The sequence below is a fragment of the Hippoglossus stenolepis genome, chromosome 2 (assembly GCF_022539355.2).
Source record: "Hippoglossus stenolepis isolate QCI-W04-F060 chromosome 2, HSTE1.2, whole genome shotgun sequence".
Taxonomy (NCBI): domain Eukaryota; kingdom Metazoa; phylum Chordata; class Actinopteri; order Pleuronectiformes; family Pleuronectidae; genus Hippoglossus; species Hippoglossus stenolepis.
In genome coordinates this window covers 14,776,303-14,795,099 of record NC_061484.1, presented here as the reverse complement: position 1 = coordinate 14,795,099, position 18,797 = coordinate 14,776,303, and the positions used below count along the sequence as shown (strand labels likewise).

Genomic DNA, 18,797 nt, shown 5'->3' with positions numbered 1-18,797 from the left:
AAGTATTTGTGTTGACAAACCCTCTCAATTTAAAGAAATACATACACTATACGTTTATTGCATTCTGTTGATCTGTTTGATTATTTTATCAACAATCTGTCACCCACCCCTTACCTGGAGGCCACTTAACTTTTCGAGTGGACTCTCCACGCGGGGCAGGCTGAGCAGAGGGAGCCCGACAGAGGGCTCTAGAGGGCGCTGCGGAGGAGGAGGAGTCGGCGTTCCTATCTGGGTTGGCAGGAAATTGTTGATCACACATGACACCTGATGGAGAGCAAAGAACAGAGGGAAATAAAAAAGGAGGGGAGAGATTCGCTCCACTGCAGAGATGGATGAATGTGTGTGTCATGCTCTGAGTGTGCACGGAAACAGATTTTGAAGAGGGCACTTACAGTTTGAGAGGCAGAGACTGAAATTAAGCTTTAGTGTTAAGATCAGCCACAGTCAGCACTTTGAGCTTTAACGTTATCACTGTTTCTGGAAGATCTTTGGCCAAAAGCTTTGAGACCTCTTCAACAAATATACCCAGGTCCCTCTGTCATAGGTTTCCTTCTGTGGCTCCATAATCTTTTTTGGGGCTCAAAAATAGAGCTAACCAATCTCTGGAAGAGCTTAACTATATTCATATCAGAACGGCTGGAAACGTTTAAATCTTTGCATTTCCTCTCACTGGCTTTCAACTTGAGCACAAGACCTTGATTTCATCTGCTATTGTGCAATATCTTAATCCTTTACAATGTTTGACATTTTATTGCTTTTGTATTTTCAAATCATTCTCTGTTTTTCATATATATTATTGTTTTCTTGTATTTAAAGCCTCTTCAGCTCATTGGTCAACTGTGGTTGTTTTAAATGTGCTTTGACTTGAATTAAGAGAGAACAGTGTGTTAAAAAACTGACAAAGCAGCTACAGGTTTTTAAAAATAGTGGCTGATATAAAATGCTGTAGTCCTCAACCAAACAGGTAAATGTTTAGCGCTGCAAGCAAGGGGGTCAAAATATTTATTTAGTCTCTGCAGCGGAAACACAAGGAGTTCCTGCAAAGGTTCCTAGTTGCTGGAGAAGTTCCTGCAGTTGGAACACGGCTTAAATGGGACTACATGAATGTGCCTTCAGGTCAACCCAGTCACATTCATAGTGTAACAGTGTGTGTGTGTGTGTGTGTCCTCTATCACAAAGGCAGTCCATCTCTCCTGCTGCAGTACATCCAGCTACCACTATCTCCTCCTTCACCTGTGTTTGATCCCTGAAATGTTATCTATCCCTCCTTCTCACCAGGAAGGCAGCAATGGCCCCTCCGGTAACAAACCCAGCCACGACATCGTTCCAGTGGTTTCTGTGTTCAGTCACCCTCACCACCCCCACCAGCACGGCCAGCGACAGCAGCACCAGGCAGAGGGTGGGCTTGGTCAGACGGGTGCCTTTGGTCCGGAACACCAGGGTCACGTACATCTGGAAGACACAAACACACCCTGAATATGAAACGTAGTGTTGTTTGTTCAGTGTGAGCTGCACCAGGGGTTGAATCCACAGCATTCCATCCAAACTGTGCCACAGCTTCAATGGACTAATGGGATGAACAGCTTGAATAAGCCACAAGAGGCCGCCCTCTGCACTGGTTTAAAGCTGCTCTGATGAGCCACAAAATCATTAAACACTGCTGTGATTGGTTGACTGCTAAAATTACAGAAAATTGACACTGCAATCAAAAACATTATTGAGGTTTTGTGGATCAGAGTGAATCTTAACATCTGCTGCTGATGGTCCAACACACAAATAAACAGTGTGAAAAAAAGTCAGTATGAACGTACCACTTTAAAGCGGTTGTGTTCTTAAAGGTTTGATTTAAAATCCTGCCAATTTACTACTTAAAATTCAAATATATTAACCTTATTTCATTTAATCTTCTGTCACTGTTTGTATTTAAGGTGTACATGTCTTACAACATTGTTTAAAGTCAGTTAAAGGATCATTACCTAGACCTACAGTATAATTGAATCATTAAATGATGACAGAGCATTACTGTCTCTAACAGTCAGGATTTCCTGGACTTAATGGTACTCGTTTAGCAGCCGGTGAAACTCACAGACCAATTGCATGCGCTGAGACTACTCAGCCAATTATTGCAACTCGTGTCAGTGAGTGAGATAGACCCACAGGGGAGAGACGACTGGAGACCATGCATGTACGTCCAGGGAGAGACTATAGCTCGGGAAATTGATGGGGAAAGTCGAGGGGAGGGATAAAAGTAGTAAATACGAAGAAAAGAAGGTGTAAAGCCTTTTCAAGTGTTAAGATGTGTTGAGCTTGTTTATTACAAAAGTGTTTAAGATTGTGAAGCGGAGTTTATAAGAAAGAAGAAAAAGGGAACCCCAAGCTACACTTTATATTTAATTTGTCTAATATTAAGTAATTTATTCACTACGCTCAATTTTCCCTCTCATACATTTAATTCTTAACATTACATTTATTTATTATTATTCAAGCTCATATAATCTATAATCCTTGCAGTTTTCTTAATTGAAGTTTAAATTTAGTATATAATTGCTTTAATTGCAGATTGCTTATTTGTCAGCTTCCCAACATCTTGACATAAACAGACCAATCATAAATGATTTGAAGCAAATTGCTGTCAGTCAAAACATTGTAACTTTATCCTTTTTATGAAATGTTCGTATAGTATTCACATTGTAGCTCATTTCTATGATTAATTAGCATTTGATAGTAGTAGTTGTTCATTAGTACAAACTTATAAAACCCTTTATTAAGGGTTCCTCATTATAAACTATATACAAATTTATTTTATTAAATTCCCCTTTAGTAAAGTTTGAGTAAAATAAAAGCATGTTGAATTCTGCACTTTCCAGTTATTTCTAGACAAACACAACAGTCAGTCATCAACACACATTATGTCATCTTATCCCTCAATAACTCTGTAGTGTCTCCCTCTTCCCACGGCCCCTACATGTTTCCCTACCACTGTGTAGATGGCTGAGTAAAAGCTGAGAGCTGCGTCTTTGGAGGGGAAGGATTTGCGGGCGGACGCCACCAAGTACGGGTTTCCCGTGCAGGCTCGGCGCTCTGTGATGTACTGCAGCGGAGACTGGCACCCCAGAGCTGTGTAGTTTGGCCTGCAGGCAGACAGGAAATGAGGGGTCTGGTTTCCTGTCACCACTTGACCAGCGTTGGCAAAGATGGTGGTGGTGAAGAGGCCGAAGGAGTAGACACCTGTGAGACCAGAAGAGCGAGAGGGAGTGTGTAAAGTAAATCAAAAAGTGAGACGCTGAGAGCAGTGAGAGTCAGAGATGGGAATGGAATGGTCAGACTGACTGTTCTCTGTGTGGGAGGGAGAGGTCAGACGGATGCAGCCTTTGCTATTATGTTTCCTTAACATAAGTCCATCACTAACTTGGATAAATACAGACTGGAGATGATGGAACAGATCACATCAGCAGGACAGGACTGGCAAAATAAATTAAACCACAGTTTCCAAACTAAAGACGAGATCTGTTTCTGCTCAGTACACACACTCAGCAGAGGAGTGTGGTGTAAGTCTTAATGAGCCTCGGTACGGTCAGAAAAGAGGTAAAGTTATGACAGCGACTGACCTAGAAAACGAACGATCCTGCGGAGGAGAGGGTTGAAATAACAGCAGTCGGCGGTCACTATGGTTTTCTCCTGAGCTCCCTCTGTCTTCACAAAGAAACTGGTCACTTCCCCGATCAGGATCTGGGACACAGGAAGAAAGAAGAAACACAAACACGTCAGATAGAAAGCTAAAACGGTGCGGTTAAGGACTGACTGGACTACTTTACTGTATATTGGTATGTGTTTCTTATGTTTTAACCTTCACATATAAATGCACGAGAGCAGCAAATATTGGAGAATATCTGAATATAACGCAGCACAGAACAACTAAACCCTGAACTAAAACATCAAGGCTGAGTTCATGTTTATGACAGTGTCAACAAAAATCTGTACATTAAAGACATAAAAATGAATTTCACTAAAACAGCTACATTCAACTGCATTAGACTCTATGAGCACAGCTAATTCAGTGGACATACGTCTCTATATGCCCACTGAGAGGTATTTTACCTCTCAGTGTTTAAACTGGAAGGAGAAGAAGAGCATTGTTGGTTTTCAGAGCATCTAAATGATAGACCTTTTTGTTTTCCTTTGTGCATTTTACTTGATGTAAATGGTAAGATAATGAAGACAATTTTTAAAAGGATGAGACCAGGTGGCTGTTAACACATGAAATGCAAACTGAAAATAAGCCAGTTATTTGGATAAAACCTAGGAGGTGAGAGAAAAAGTATTTTGTAAGGATAATGTGATGGCTTGTAGTTCTTTCCTCTATTCTGCCATCCATCCATCCATCAGGCTAACCATACCACTTATCCTGTAAAGGTCTCGGGGGGAGCAAACTGTCCAGGTACACATTAGACAGTTCTCCAGTGTATCACAGGGCTGACATACAGAGACAAACAACCATTCACACCTACTCCAAGTAACCCAACCTCAGTCTGCAAGTCTTGAGATTGTGGGAGGAAGCCGGAGTACCCGGAGGAAACCCACACAGACACAGGGAGAACATGTAAACTCCACAGACCCTGGCCAAAATCGGGATTCGAACCAAGAGGCTTCTTTTTTTGTATGACTCCAGCTTTATTACTTTTCATATTTAGGGGGGAAAGAAATACAAGAACACCACACACACAAAACAAACTAAATAAAAAATTCCAAGACAATGTTTTTGTCTAACTGGACACATTTTGAGCGCATGTTAAAAGAGCATGCAGCCCCGGGCCTCTGGCTGCCGCCATGGAAGCGGTTGTAAGAGTTTAAAAGTCACATCAGCAGGACGTTGATCCCTTTTGACAGGGGAATAAATGGGCTAAACACAACATAACACATTCCTGGACACCATAACACCCTGCATACTACACCTGTCACATCAGGACACCCCTGCTGACAGAAGAATGGATAGATGTAGGTTACAGACTCATACAATATACATGGCCCGGAGGCAGGAGCGTGGGGCGATGCTAATGCACAGAAGCTCAGTGTGCTCAATGTGACAGATGAAGGTCGAGGTTTATACTAGAAGTGATGCTATAACTTATGTCTTTGACATGACCTGAATGCTAGAAAGCTACGCAGCACTGAGGTCATGTGTATTATTATATGGAAGGAAGACATCATTGGTGCTTGATGGTAACGTAATGCCCACCTCCAGGCTTCAGTAATTCACAGTAACACATACTTGAGTATTAAGGACACAAACAAATGTAAAAACAGTCTATACAGAACACTATCTATCCCAGATGGAGAGGCAGCAGGCTGCAGTGAGAGGAGATAAGATATCCCAGAGTACACCTAATACCTCTATTACACCAAAATTAGCAGATTTACGCAGGATTTTTAACGTGAGCGATTGATCCCTTTCCCATTGCCACAGCACACTCACACTCACAAAATGTGACTATGACCTATTGATTTCTGAAGGGAGGTTCATGAGGAGGGTCAGTAAATACCTAGAGCTGGTGGACGTTTGGTGCCTTGCTGCAGGCACTTTGGCAGAGCCGGTGGGTGCCAGAGTTAGACAGCTGGATTATAACAAATTTTATCCTCTAAGCTGACTCACATCACCCACTGCCCATGATTAAAATAACTCTCTACTCCCACCAAATGTACAATCAAAAGCCTGAAGAATCATACACGAATGGGAATCAGGTTTGTATGTAAATTAATGTGAGAGTAGATGCCAGCAGCAGTGTTCATTATGCTGGATTGTTCGGCTTTGGAATTGTGTGTTGGCATTTATGCGAAAATTTGTATACAACAGTCAGTCAGTTAAATAGACTTAATCCCTTGCACTTCTCATACCCTAATGCAGGGGTGGGGACATTCAGGCCTCCAGGCTGTATGCTACCTGCGAGACAGTTTGATCTGCCCCACAAGGCAAATCATGAATAAAAAATAAATCAACTCATTAATACTGAAATAAAAATCTCATAAAAATAGTCGACTAACGTGTCCTTCAGTGTGGCAGTGTGCACAGTCAGGGTGAAATGCATGTAATTCAAACACATTATGGATGATGTAATTTCTATTGTTGATTTTTAACATCACACCACAGACTGTATATAAAGATGGATGACACGTCTCAACTTCCTCCCGTTGAAGCTAAAATATCACAGGTGCCTCCATCTTGTGCTTTTGATGTCATCTGGAGTCTGAGTCTGAGCAGTAGTGTTCATAGTGTGGAGCCGTGATACACACGCTTAGACAATAGAGGGTCAGTCTCAGCTGACTATTACGATGTTTCACCTTGTTTTCATAATATCAGATAACTAATTAAAACCAAGCTTGTGTGTGATAAGAACTATACAATATAAGATTATATGAGATGATACGATAGGCTACGATACGATACGAAGACGATACGTTTCACGACGATATGATACGATACACTATGGCACGAGACGATACAAGATACATCATTTATCCTTCAAGGTGGGATTATGACAGCCAGCCACCAGGGGGTGATCGAGATTTGGTTTCACTTTTGGGCGGCTTTATTGCTGTCCTCCGTTATAAACAGGTCATCACCATAGAGGTCATCACACGGTTTCTTCAGGCAACATACAGAGGAAGACAGTAAATTGACGGTGGTATGACAACATCATCGCTTCTACATTCTGTTATTCACAGAACCAGATCTCCATACTGTGCTCTTGTCAAAGTATATATATATTTTTTATTTAATGAGCCAACTGAGTCCTTGAAGGCAACATCAATCCAAAGGAATCATCTTCAGGGAGACTGAGCGGCACGTGGGAACAGAGAGATTGTTTGTAATGTGCATATCTACACATTTGATATCAATACAGAAGCTGCTGGTGCTGAGGATGACTTGTGAAACGTGCATTTCAGAGTTAACATTTGAATGAATTACTCATTTCTGGTGTGACAGCATCACTGTCCATCACTTTACAACTTGTGTAGAATTGTATATAAAACACAGCGGCTACAGATAATGGTATCGGACACTGACTTGGCTTCTTACTTTTGCTCTGCCATTTTCGCTCCCTGCTTCCCACTGTGGTTGAAATTAAGCCTACATCCCCGTGAGGAAAGCGGTCGCAATGTCCACTCACTCAATTACTCTTTTCATCCTCTCCCAAGCTAATGTGTTCACATTGACGTTCGATGGTGATGGGCTCCCGCCGAGTTGTTACATGCTACATTTCTCCCCCGGCCATGCATTCAAAAGTATCTGCTGTCAATACTAATCCCCTTTCATACTGATCTGGCTCAAAGGTTACTTCCTGCTGCTATAGTTCACAATAAAAGGTCTGCGATAGAAAGAAATGTCAAATGTGTTGATAGGACAAGGCTTTGATTAGAAGTTACCTTGGTTCTCTACAGGAGTTTGTATTTCAAGTCTCAGTATAGTTGATAATCGATATTAATGCAAATAATAGAAAAACACTACAATCTCTTGATCTTTTACTAAGACAGCCTGATGATATAATATATTTTTTTGGCAAGTAACAAAAGGTGCTATATCTATGCTTTCCTAACTTCCAAATACAGTTCAATGGGTTCAAGATTTAAATTCAAATTTCCAGCAGAGGGCGATTTCAGTATATATAGAAGTCTGTGAGAAAGGAGCCTAATTCTCACTTGATTTAAAACAACAATAAACAATTTACGGTCTCAATCTCTACTTTTAAGTCTATAAGACGAAAAAGCAGATATATGGGTGCAGGTCACAGGTTTAGGTGGGCGAGTAGTGTCCTAGAGCTCTCAGTCAGGCCCCCCCTCCAGTCCTCCAATTATGGTTACTTCTGGTTTTAAAACAATCAAGACGGCACTGGACGAAATGCAGTTCGCAAACCAATGGGTGACGTCACGGTGAGTCTCTATACTCTACTGAACATCCACTGGAACAAGGTGGAGATCAGACTCAGCCGCTAGTTATTTTTCACCAGATGTTAATTGTGTTTTAGAGGCGGATGTTACATTTTTTAGGAGAGTCAGAGAGGGTATGAATGAGATGCAGACAGACATTCATAAAATACCTGAGGCTACAGGGAACAAGAAGAAAGACAAAATGACAAAATAAAGAGAATAAGGCAGATGAATGACTGACACAAACTTTCATCTCCTGCCTCAGAGAGCAGGAGATCAGATGTGCTCCTTTTGTTGAGAAAGTCTGGGAAAAAGCATGTGTGTGCCCTGTGGAAACCGTTAGTAAGACTTCTCCGTCTCTAGGGGAGGCACTATGGAGTTTTTAAGCGCAACCTTTCAACTCTTGACAGCTTTATGGACAAGATGAAAGGGTGTCTGCTGGAGTAGTGTTTGTGAGAGACTGATGCAGAAACTCCAGAGGTTGAGTGGGTCATAATTGGCTTCCTTTTTGAGTTTCTGCCTGGTGTGACATGGTGACAGTTCTTTTGCTTTTGTGAGCGTGACTCCAAACCGAGTGCGAGTGTGTGATTGTATATATTAGCAAGCGTGCAGGCATTTGCCAAAAGCTGGAGAGGAGAAAAACGTATAGAAAGAAAAGGTTCAAAGGTGATCATAATGCAAAAGAGAGTGTCACACACAGTCAGTTGAAAGGACCGGATTTTCCAAGAAGGGACAATAGAGCTGTCAACAGGCATCTTATCATGAGTTCTGAGTGTGCAGACAGAGAGGCAGTGTAAACTGTATCCTGGATGCTCAGTCAACCATCACTTTCAATTTTACAGCTCCTTCAAAGAGAAATTAGTGGCTTCGAATAGGAAACCAAATCACACCCGTGGAAACATATTCAAGTTCACCTCGTGAACAGGGATGTATATATGGAAACTAGAATTTGAGAAATCTGCAGTTGCCTCGGCCAATCAGTGCTATGAAAGTATACATACATTTTTTCACCATGACCTTTGAGCACTCAAATCTAATCAAATAATATTTGACAACTGGTCAAAATTTGAAGAAATTCCCTATAGACTTGAGATATCATGATCAAGAGCCTAAAACCATGTTTTGTGAGGCCACCATGACCTTGACATTTGACCACCCAATTCTAATCAGTTAATCGGTGCTTCTAAGTGAATATTCAAAATTTGAAAGGATTCCCTTGAGGCATTCTTAACATATGCATGCACCTTTGACCCCCAAAATCATGTCATCCTTGAGTCCAATAGAGTTTGAAGGAATTATCTCAAGGCGCTCCTTAGATGTTGCATTCACAAGACCAAATTCTAACCAGGTCATCGTCTGAGGTCATTGTAATATGAAATTCCAAATGGGTGTTCGTGATATATGACCTTTGACCACCAGAATCTAATCAGTTTATGTTTGACTTAAACATTTATACCAAATCTGAAGAAATTCACGGACGGACAGACAACCTAAGAAACATGATGCCTCTGGCTATGTGCTGTCACCAGCGTGGAGGCATAAAAAGCATGGAATACACAGACATCCACATTGAAGAGGATAACAGACCATGTACTATAAATAATATTAACGGCAACCAGAACAGGAAGAGATGCAGCATGAATACCAGTTTGACGTCACAACGTATAGAAAGCAATTTAAGCTTAAGGGGGACTGTAGAAGACGCTCATGCAGCTGTGCATTTATTTTAAAGATGTGTTTAACACCTTGAGGATATTGTGTGATCAAACTAAAATCTAACAAACTCATTCCCACCATGAACCGGTGTACAGCGGATCACACCTGGCCAAGAGTGTAAATGTGTGATGCAGGTTTCAGTGGATTTCCTACGCGGCACCTTCTAAAAATACTGAGAGCAGCTCTTTGTTGTGAAAAGAAACACAAAAACCTTCACGAGGATTACACTGAGTCTACATTAAGCTTGTACAAATATCACATGACATCTGTTGACATTGCAATCCCGGCGCTCTGCTTTAAATACACACACTAAGACACACACATTCGGAGGCAGTCCTCACACACACAAGCAATGGTAACCATGACAATTTAGCTGCTTCAGCTTCATCATCACCCACACTCTCCATCTCCTCTCTGTCTCACCCTGATTTGAGTCTGTGCTTCGTTAATAGGTGGGCAGCTTTTTCAGGTCTTTGTGGAGAGGACAGGCTATTCTCTATTTTTCTTTTCTGATATAAAAATGAATGTTCCTTTGTTACCTCCTTTTTGTCCTTCATCCTCATTCAAATTCTATTTACTAGCATATAAGGTTTTAACCACGGGTTGACCCTGTTCTTCTCTTCTTCCAGCTTCCCCCTTTCATTTTCTTATCTCTTTCCTTCTTCCTTTCCTTTTCTGCTTATTCCCCATCTCCCTATCCACCTCCTCATAATTTCCATGTCTTCCTGTAAGTTGTGTTTTTCGTTTGATCTGCTCCCGCTTAAGAAGAAACACAGGGATCGATGGATCAGTGAGGGACGAGACCTTGCAGCTAATCTACCAGAGTTGGGCTGTGAGTGCATGGCAGGATTACGGTTCTCATCATATGGGATAGTGAGTGTCTTACAGGCTATCGCAGTGGGAACGGATAGCTGGTCAGGCATATCGACATGGGGCCACATGACCTGCTGTCTTCATCCCACTGTGATTGGCAGTGACAGCATAAAGCTGTGATTAGCCCTTATTATCCCTGCCCTTTTTCCACGGCTCCGTCTCATAAGCACGACTGCTGAAGCACTGATCTGTCTGCCTCTCTCCATCTCTCTCTCTTTAACATACAAAGGCGGGGTGCCATTCCCTTTAAATGTGCAATATAGGCCGATAAAGGCCTCTCGATTAAAACAGTTACAAAAGATCTAGTTTAATGACGTTGTGATGCAGCATGGGATCATGGGAGTTGTTGTCTTCGCCACCATTTCTTGTCCTGCAGTCTGGAGTGAGAGCTTCTGCGACAGAACGCCCACCAAACGACAAAGATTCATCATGAGTGACCAATGCAAACGAAGTGGAAGGAAAAAACAGCAGGCTGGCAAACTGGCTAACTGGCTAGCAGTGTCACGGGAAAAGAGCGTTTGACAAAAATGAAACTTCCCGTTACCTTGGACAATTGTGGGAAATTAAAAGCTCCCACACGTACAAGTAATGTGCATAATTGCAGTGTCAACAATCCTATCTGCATTGACAGATTTTAAAAAGCAGCTTACTTTTAATTCAGCACCAAAATCACATTTACCAAACAAATTGGTGGCTTTGTCCTCTCTCCTACATCCTTCCTGAAATGGAAATCGACAAGTGAACTGATCTCAACTCAGTCCACTGTTCCAGACAAAGACAGAAAGATGGAAAAGTTTCAATGTGACGCCCAAATCTTTTCTCTCACTCGCTTCTTCTTCCCAATCCTACTTTGTCTGTCATATGTGACTCCATTATTCATGAAGGCTTGTCCCGGGGCTTAACAGTGGGCCAACTTCTGGCCAATTTGCATATGGGCATTGAACTGTGTGTGTCCGTGCATGTGTGTTTGATATAATTCAAGCCTGATGACAATTACAATCAACTCCAAAATGTCAGATGGAAAAAGATGATTGTACGACTGAAGGGTAAAGATGCTTACTTTAGCCACACATACAATGCGTGTGCGTGTGTCTTTGTGCGATGGAGTGTGTGCGAGACGTTTCTTCAACGCGACATGTGAAACTTGAAAACTCTGATTACAATAACAATAGAAAGTAAATATAGAATAGAGAACAGGAAAATCCTTGATATTCTGAACAACATAATTTGCTTAAAATTAGCATACGAATGGAGCAGTCAGGGAGCGTGATGGGAGCCTTCTAAATACAAGGGGAGCTGTAGCAGGGTCTCACACCCTCCCACCATTCGAATCCTGCGTCAACCTCATATACCTTCCCCGGGAGTAAGAGAAGGAAACCAATATCCAGGTGTTTATGACAGAGCGTGGAGGGGGGGAAAAAGTGTCGCTGGCCTCCTGCGGATTTGACATTTCCATCTTATTACTGACATCTAATCAAGAAGATTGGATTTTTTGATGCGGCTGAATTTTAACACAGCAGGGGAGGTGGGCTTGTGGTTTGAGAGGAGTGTGTGTCTTTAGAGCAGAATCCAAAGCAATGATACATTTATGAAAGCTAGACATGGATTTAATAAAATAATAATTTCAATCAAATTATCCCACACAGCGGAGAGGAGGAGGGAGGGGAGATCAACTTTGGTAAACTTAACATGTGAATTTATACATGTGAACTATAGCAGGAGGGATGTTATTTGAAGGAACAGAAATAACGTCCATATGTAATTAGTTGTGTCACATCATTCAGTTTTATATCAACCTAAATGAAAAGCAATCTTCATGTCACTTTACCATAAATGAATTGAACTGCAAAACCAGCACACATCATTACAGCAGCACGCTTCAAGCACTGGCCTTTAAACTGCTATTGAATGTGGTAATAATAATATATTTTTAAGAACCACATTTTCTATACAAGCTGTATATGTGAGTGAAAAGAAGTTGTGTAGGTAAATGTAAAAAACAGCAGCAGTGATGAGTACATATTGTTGCTGTTTTGCCTGGAGCTATTGTGAGTGAGGAATCTGCTATTTCTGCCTCTTCTTCTGGATTCATGTGAGTGATTGGCACAAAGCATCATTTCACTTCTCATCAAAGGCTGTGTGCTTCCTTAACTTTATGTTTTAAGCTGCTTTCAGACATCCGGATAGAGAATGTGGGAAAAAAAAACGTTAGTCAGTTGCCCCAGACATTTTTCTGTACTTTTTCTGCCAGTCCCCTCATAAAATCCCTGAGTGAGAAAAAAGCAGGAAAATTTCTGGAAAAGTCACAGCGAAGACACGAGCGTGATGACGTTTCTGACACAGAACGGACACAAAACTGGAAGGATGATGAAAGAGGGGTGCCGTACATGTAGAGTGACTAAGATGTCAGCTTGGAAAGACGAGGAGATTCAAAAGCTTTTGACCATAAGGGCAAACAAAAACATGTGGTTTCCGTAGCTGAATGTATACGTCATGTCCCGCCTCCTGCATGCTCTAACCAAGCGCCACCCCAGTCCTGATTGTTCCAGACATATTCATGTTGTTGTGAACACATCTGACCAGGACAATCTCCTGCTGAGTTCTTCAAATGTGAAAAGCAAACTCCGGAAAATGTCTGGCCCCTATTTTCTGGACATTTTCCTTTGCTCATGTCTAAAAACATGTCTTTCTGCTCCCAAACTCCAGTAAAGCATCTCTTCCAACTTCTCTTAACGTCATCTACATTTGGTCACTAATATGTTGAGAAAAGATAAACCTTTAAAGAAAAATCTGTTCCAACAACAGAGCCCTGTTTCCTGTCCTTCTGACCTTTGACCTCTAGACGAGAATCACTGACATTGGCCTCATATGTGCATCTGCTTCAACTCTAACGGTCTTTAACTATTATCGGTCTTTATCTCTTCACTCCGTGGTTTGACTGCACAAACTATTAAAATCTCCAACCACTAACTGGCTTTAACCACATCCACCATCTGTCTCTCAAGATATGATGGCAACAACAGCACGGTGCAGTATATTGTGCATCAAGAGCTCTGTCTTAATAAACTCTGACTTGACTGGATTATATGGTCTGTCTCCATGGTTCGGCCCAATCCCCATCTTTTTGTCATACGGAGCTGTATTATGCATGAAGGCTCTTCCCAAGGTTTAACAGACAGCAGCAAACAAACTTGGAACAGCGGGTGGCAACCGAACAGCATCGGACAGGCTCTCTGTCTCCCTCGCCGCCTCCAGCTTCATCCTTCTCAAGTCTTCTTCTTGAGGTTTGTTTTTCCCTTGTTCCCTCTCTGGTACCCCTGTCTCTTGTGTTTCCTCCTCTTTCTCTCATTGTGTCATGCTTGAACTCTGACAGTCTCTCCTTCCCCTTCACTTTGCTTTCGTGGACTGTTTGAGAGGCTTATATTTAGCAGCATTACACTCTCCAGGGCAGAAGTATTTGGCGTTATGCGTCTGACCCACATTAAATAAAAGGTGGAGAATATACTCAAAGTATCATTGATTCACGACAAGAGATGGTTTGGCACAGGGTGAGTCTCCAAGTGCTGTATAATGGCTCAAACTCTGACACGTGCATTTTAAGCCTAGAATTAACATTTGGCCACAGTTTAACTTTATGGACTGATGGGAGGTTGTAGTGAGCATGAACATATGGTCTCCATTACACCACACACACACACACTGCACTTTACCCTGCTCCCTCGGCCAGCATTGAAATGTCCCCTGCCATGCGTCTGGTTCATGTACTGTATGCAGACTATGCATCGGGTGTGAGTTCACGTGTGAATATGTGTGCTAAGCAGTTAAGTTAAGGTTTGTGGAGAGTCATAGAGATAGCCTGTAGGCACTTTGACTAGTACTCAGCACGCATACACACGCACATGCACACGCACACACACACACACACACACACACGCACACACACCACACACACTGACTCCCACTTGTAGACACAGAACCTGTTTTCAGGGGTGTTAAAGGAAAGATGTGCGCCATCATCCACCCACACACTTACCTTCACTGATGGACTGAAACTTGCAGCATTTTTGCCAAGTACCATACAAGTGCATCCATTTCATTCACCCGCTCACTTCCGCTCTCTTTACCACTCACACACCCGCACGCACGCACACGCACGCACACACGCACACGCACACACAGAAACCTACATTTCCTGTTCTTTTCTATGGCATATTAGAATAATAAGCTGTAGCAGAATCTAACTTCTCATCTTTTATTTTGTTTTCATACTGTCAACAATCAATCATGTCTGTTGGACCCAAAATAAATAGAGGAATGGATGTGCAAAACACTTAGTACTTAGTAGAATATATTGGTAAATCTTTTAAACACCATTACTTAGCTACTGCCAGAGCTTTTAACTGTTTTCCGCTGCCTTCTTCAGGGGATTAATCTTGTTCAAGTGTCATCTAATGACCATCAAATGACCTGACAACAAGAATTAAGTCATGTAATGATAAATAATCATTAATCCTTTACATAATCTCGTAAATCTTACTCAAGATTTAATATCCAGGCTCAAAATGTAAACATTTAATGTCACTCACCAAAACACACTTCACAGCTCAAGTGTATCCTTGAGTTTGGATATATTTTCTTATCAAAAGCTGATCTTTTAAATCCTGCATAGCTTTACAATTATGTTTTCAAGGGGAGACTCTTCTTCTTCTTTGCTTCTGTCGACACACTGTTGCATTTCTCAGAACATTACTGCCACTTGTAGATGTGCGGAATAGTGTGAAACCATCGGCAGTGTGTGTATCACATCGCCCACATGAACAAAACAGCTCCATGGCACAGTAGGTCAAAAACTCCACATGGCATCTTAAAGGGGGATTCTTTCATCTTCAGCATGCTGTCAGTAAGAGGTCCTTTAAAAGATATTTCACATTTCAGCAAAGATGACACAGCCTCCACAGAGGTGCTTGTGGCAATGTCTCACTTTGTCTGTGTACAGCTGGATAAAAATAAATAAAATACCTAACAAAGTGAGTACATGTATATCTATAAACAGACTCTACAAGTGCAGAATCTTCAGGCAAGGGAAAAGATGTTTGGACTTGAAGGCTTCTTGTTTCCGTTTCTAGTTTGACCGATCACGTTTGAGCTAGTTGCCCACAGGTAAACAGTTATTGTGGAGAGCAAAAGACCGATTGAGCGAAATACATCGGCTATTGGCTTTTTAATTCATTTGCATTTATATGCAAATAGCAGTTAATAGAGATTCGCCAAAATGTCGTCTGGACCTTAAACAGGATCACTGTTTGTGTTTTGTTTGGAGAACATTTCAACTCTTGATAAAAGAAACTAGTTGGATTGTAAACATTGTATGACAGAGGGAAGATGGGGTCTTGGTCAGAATATCTACTGTCTACAACAGAGGCCTCAATATATTGACCGTTTGTTGGTGCATACTTAAATGATTGTTCTGCTGATTTTGTATTTTTGAAACTCGGAGCTTCACATTTTTTAATGAACTTATGTCACTTTGTGGTCAACGTCTCTCAGAGACTCAGAATCAAAGCTCTAAACCTGTGTGATGTGCTCTTTATGTTGTACGCTTACAGTTTAAACAGAGGCAGCAACATCAGCAGCTGTCATGAGTGGCAGGTGGGGGGCAGGACAGCAGTCTCTCAAGCCTCAATTATACTCTCTTCCTGACACGAACACAGACAGCTGTGGACACCACAGATGTGGAGCAGACTTATTTCTAGAGAGCCTGGGGTCTGCTTGGAGGAGGGCATGCGCAGTTGGAGCCCTTGCTGTGTTGCGGCACGCAGGCTTGACCCACACAAGGGGATAAAAGTCTGGATATCTCAGCCTTTGCTACAATAATTTTGGCCCTTGTGTGTTTATCCACTGTCACTGTTTCAATGGAGTTTGGGGGCCCCAGGCAAAAGGGACCAAACCTCTCAAGTTATGTAGCTTCTGGCAGAAAGTGGTATGGGGCCTCATTATAGGGGGTTTCCAACCATGGCGTCATTGCAGTCTCCTGTACATAGCTAGCCAGAGAATATAAGGGGGTTCTCAGTTTGGGGTCAGCGGCAATTGCCTGCTTTGCATGCCCTGTTCTGACACTACACCTCTGGATCACCATTTTAAAGGTTTTAAGTTGAGCGAGAAACTGCAGTTATATAGTCGTCTGTCTATAACCACCATTATACAATGAGCCAGCAGGAGGCAGAGAGAGGGTCTGGGGAAAAAAATTAAAGAAATCTGCAGAGTTTCTTAAATTTAAAAATCAGTTTGAACTGTCACACACACACACACACACACACACACACACACACACACACACACACACACACACACACACACACACACACACACACACACACACACACACACACACACACACACACACACACACACACAGAGTCGATATGTGCTGTAGCAGCAAACTTCTGTGCTGTCAGTCTAAGAACTCATCCATTTTTCTTCGTGACAAAAAGTCTGAGGCAGATTTGAGAGACACACGTGAGATGAATATCTGCGTTTTTATTGTATCTGAACAGAGGCTCGTGGGATAGAGGGCTATCTTGGAGCGAGAGAGAACACAGATGCTCTGACTTAAAACAAAAATAAGCCGCTCTGCACCCCAGGCAAAATCATGCCACTTTACTCCCTCAACTATGCACAGCTCACACTGATGCCTGCAGCCTCCATCCATACGCACTAATATATACAGAGTGCACCTGTGCATCTGTCATATGTGGTTAAAATTTTTTAAAGTAAATGTAACTAGTAAAAATCATTCCCATTGACACAAACGTCTCAGAATAACACAACGTAAAATAATCTAAAATACTGTAGTCTCTGTTATCAGTAATGCTCATCTATACAAGAGATCTATAATTGCATCAAAGGCAAAAATCAGGTGACAGATGAGGGGAATGGAGTCGTCCCTTTTATAAAGCAGCAAATGAACCAGGACTGCCCATGACTGTGTGTGTGTGTGTGTGTGTGTGTGTGTGTGTGTGTGTGTGTGCGCTATGTGTGTGCGCTATGTGTGTGTGCTATGTGTGTGTCTATCTTTGTGAGGACTGTTAGAGCTTATGCAGTGTGGACATTTTGGGTAAGTGAGGACATTTCGGCAAGTTCAAAACTTCAGCAGGCTGTTTGAGGGTTAGCACTTGGTTTAAGGGTTAGGGTCAGGGATACGTTTAGGGGCAAAGGGAATGCATCACGTCAATGAGTGTCCTCACAAAGATAGAGGATAGTGTGTGTTTGTGGCTCGGAGGCATCCATGTAGTAATGCCACTTAACTGTGGGACATGAAAGAGACAGGCCGCTGAGGACAAGACAGGCCGTCATAGAGACAGAGCTTTGATGAAGATGGGAAGCTATGTTTCATTATTAATTATATCCCACTGTACTGACAAGAAAGTGGCTGCCGCAGTGGAATTCAGTAGATTCTACAATTACTGATTTAGCTCTATTGTGGAAATCCTTACTACAATGAATGACAAAAATAAATCTGATCAATAGTGATGTTTGAATCTCCGCATCAATGCGTGTTCTGCCAAGAATACATGACCTACAAATTATGTGTAATTATTAAAGATGCATCAATATGCATATGTAATTCTGGGATGAAAATAATGAAACTGTGCCGCTTCTTGTGCGCAAAAAAGGGAATCCGCTGTGAGCTGCTGTCGTACCCTGTGTTACTGCCGTGCAGTCTTGAAACAAGGACGCTGTAGCTACCTCGGACTGCTCTGTAGAGGACAAATATAGTACTGGTTGCCATGGTTATGACAGCGAACGCATCCACAAAAACAGAGCGGTGAGACCACGAGGATGCACACCTACACACCTCTCCTCTCTTTCAATCCACAAACACCACGTGTAGATGAGGAGGAAGTATCCGTGTGTGTGGGTGTAGATGTTTTAGGTTGACCGTGTGTGCATTCATGTGGGTGATTGTCATGTCCTCTGAGATGTGTGTGTACATGATAAGCACCTGTGGAAGTACATTTTTTCTTTCTTTCTTTTTTCTTTTACAAGTTAAACACAGACTCACCGTCACCGTGGGGATGGCAGTGACCAGGGAGTAGACCAGGACGGGTGGCGCCTTGCTGTTGTCCTCTGGTCCCGGGAACGGCTTGGAGTAGGCTTTGTCGAAACAGAAGAAGCCCTGGACGTGCACGGGGAACGTGTCCGTGTACTCAAAGTAGTACGCCAACAGAACGGTCCCTGCCATGATGACCAGCTGGAAATAAAACATATTGGTTCCAGCTTTAGTA

The 18,797-nt window shown here is 42.2% G+C and overlaps 1 protein-coding gene across 3 annotated transcripts in view; it reads right to left on the bottom strand.

Annotated features, from left to right (window-relative positions):
• LOC118123254 (phospholipid phosphatase-related protein type 5) overlaps positions 1-18,797 on the bottom strand; it is a 51,755-nt gene that overhangs the window by 4,081 nt on the left and 28,877 nt on the right. For 2 of the 3 annotated variants that reach the window (XM_035180581.2, XM_035180572.2), the window contains 5 exons: positions 18,575-18,763; positions 3,609-3,729; positions 2,978-3,228; positions 1,276-1,452; positions 131-264 (listed from right to left, as the gene is read on the bottom strand). In XM_035180581.2, coding sequence (XP_035036472.1) covers positions 131-264; positions 1,276-1,452; positions 2,978-3,228; positions 3,609-3,729; positions 18,575-18,763 — 872 coding nt within the window. Of the gene's footprint in view, positions 1-114; positions 265-1,275; positions 1,453-2,977; positions 3,229-3,608; positions 3,730-18,574; positions 18,764-18,797 lie in introns of all 3 variants that reach the window. The other variant, XM_047344037.1, reaches the window with a different exon arrangement.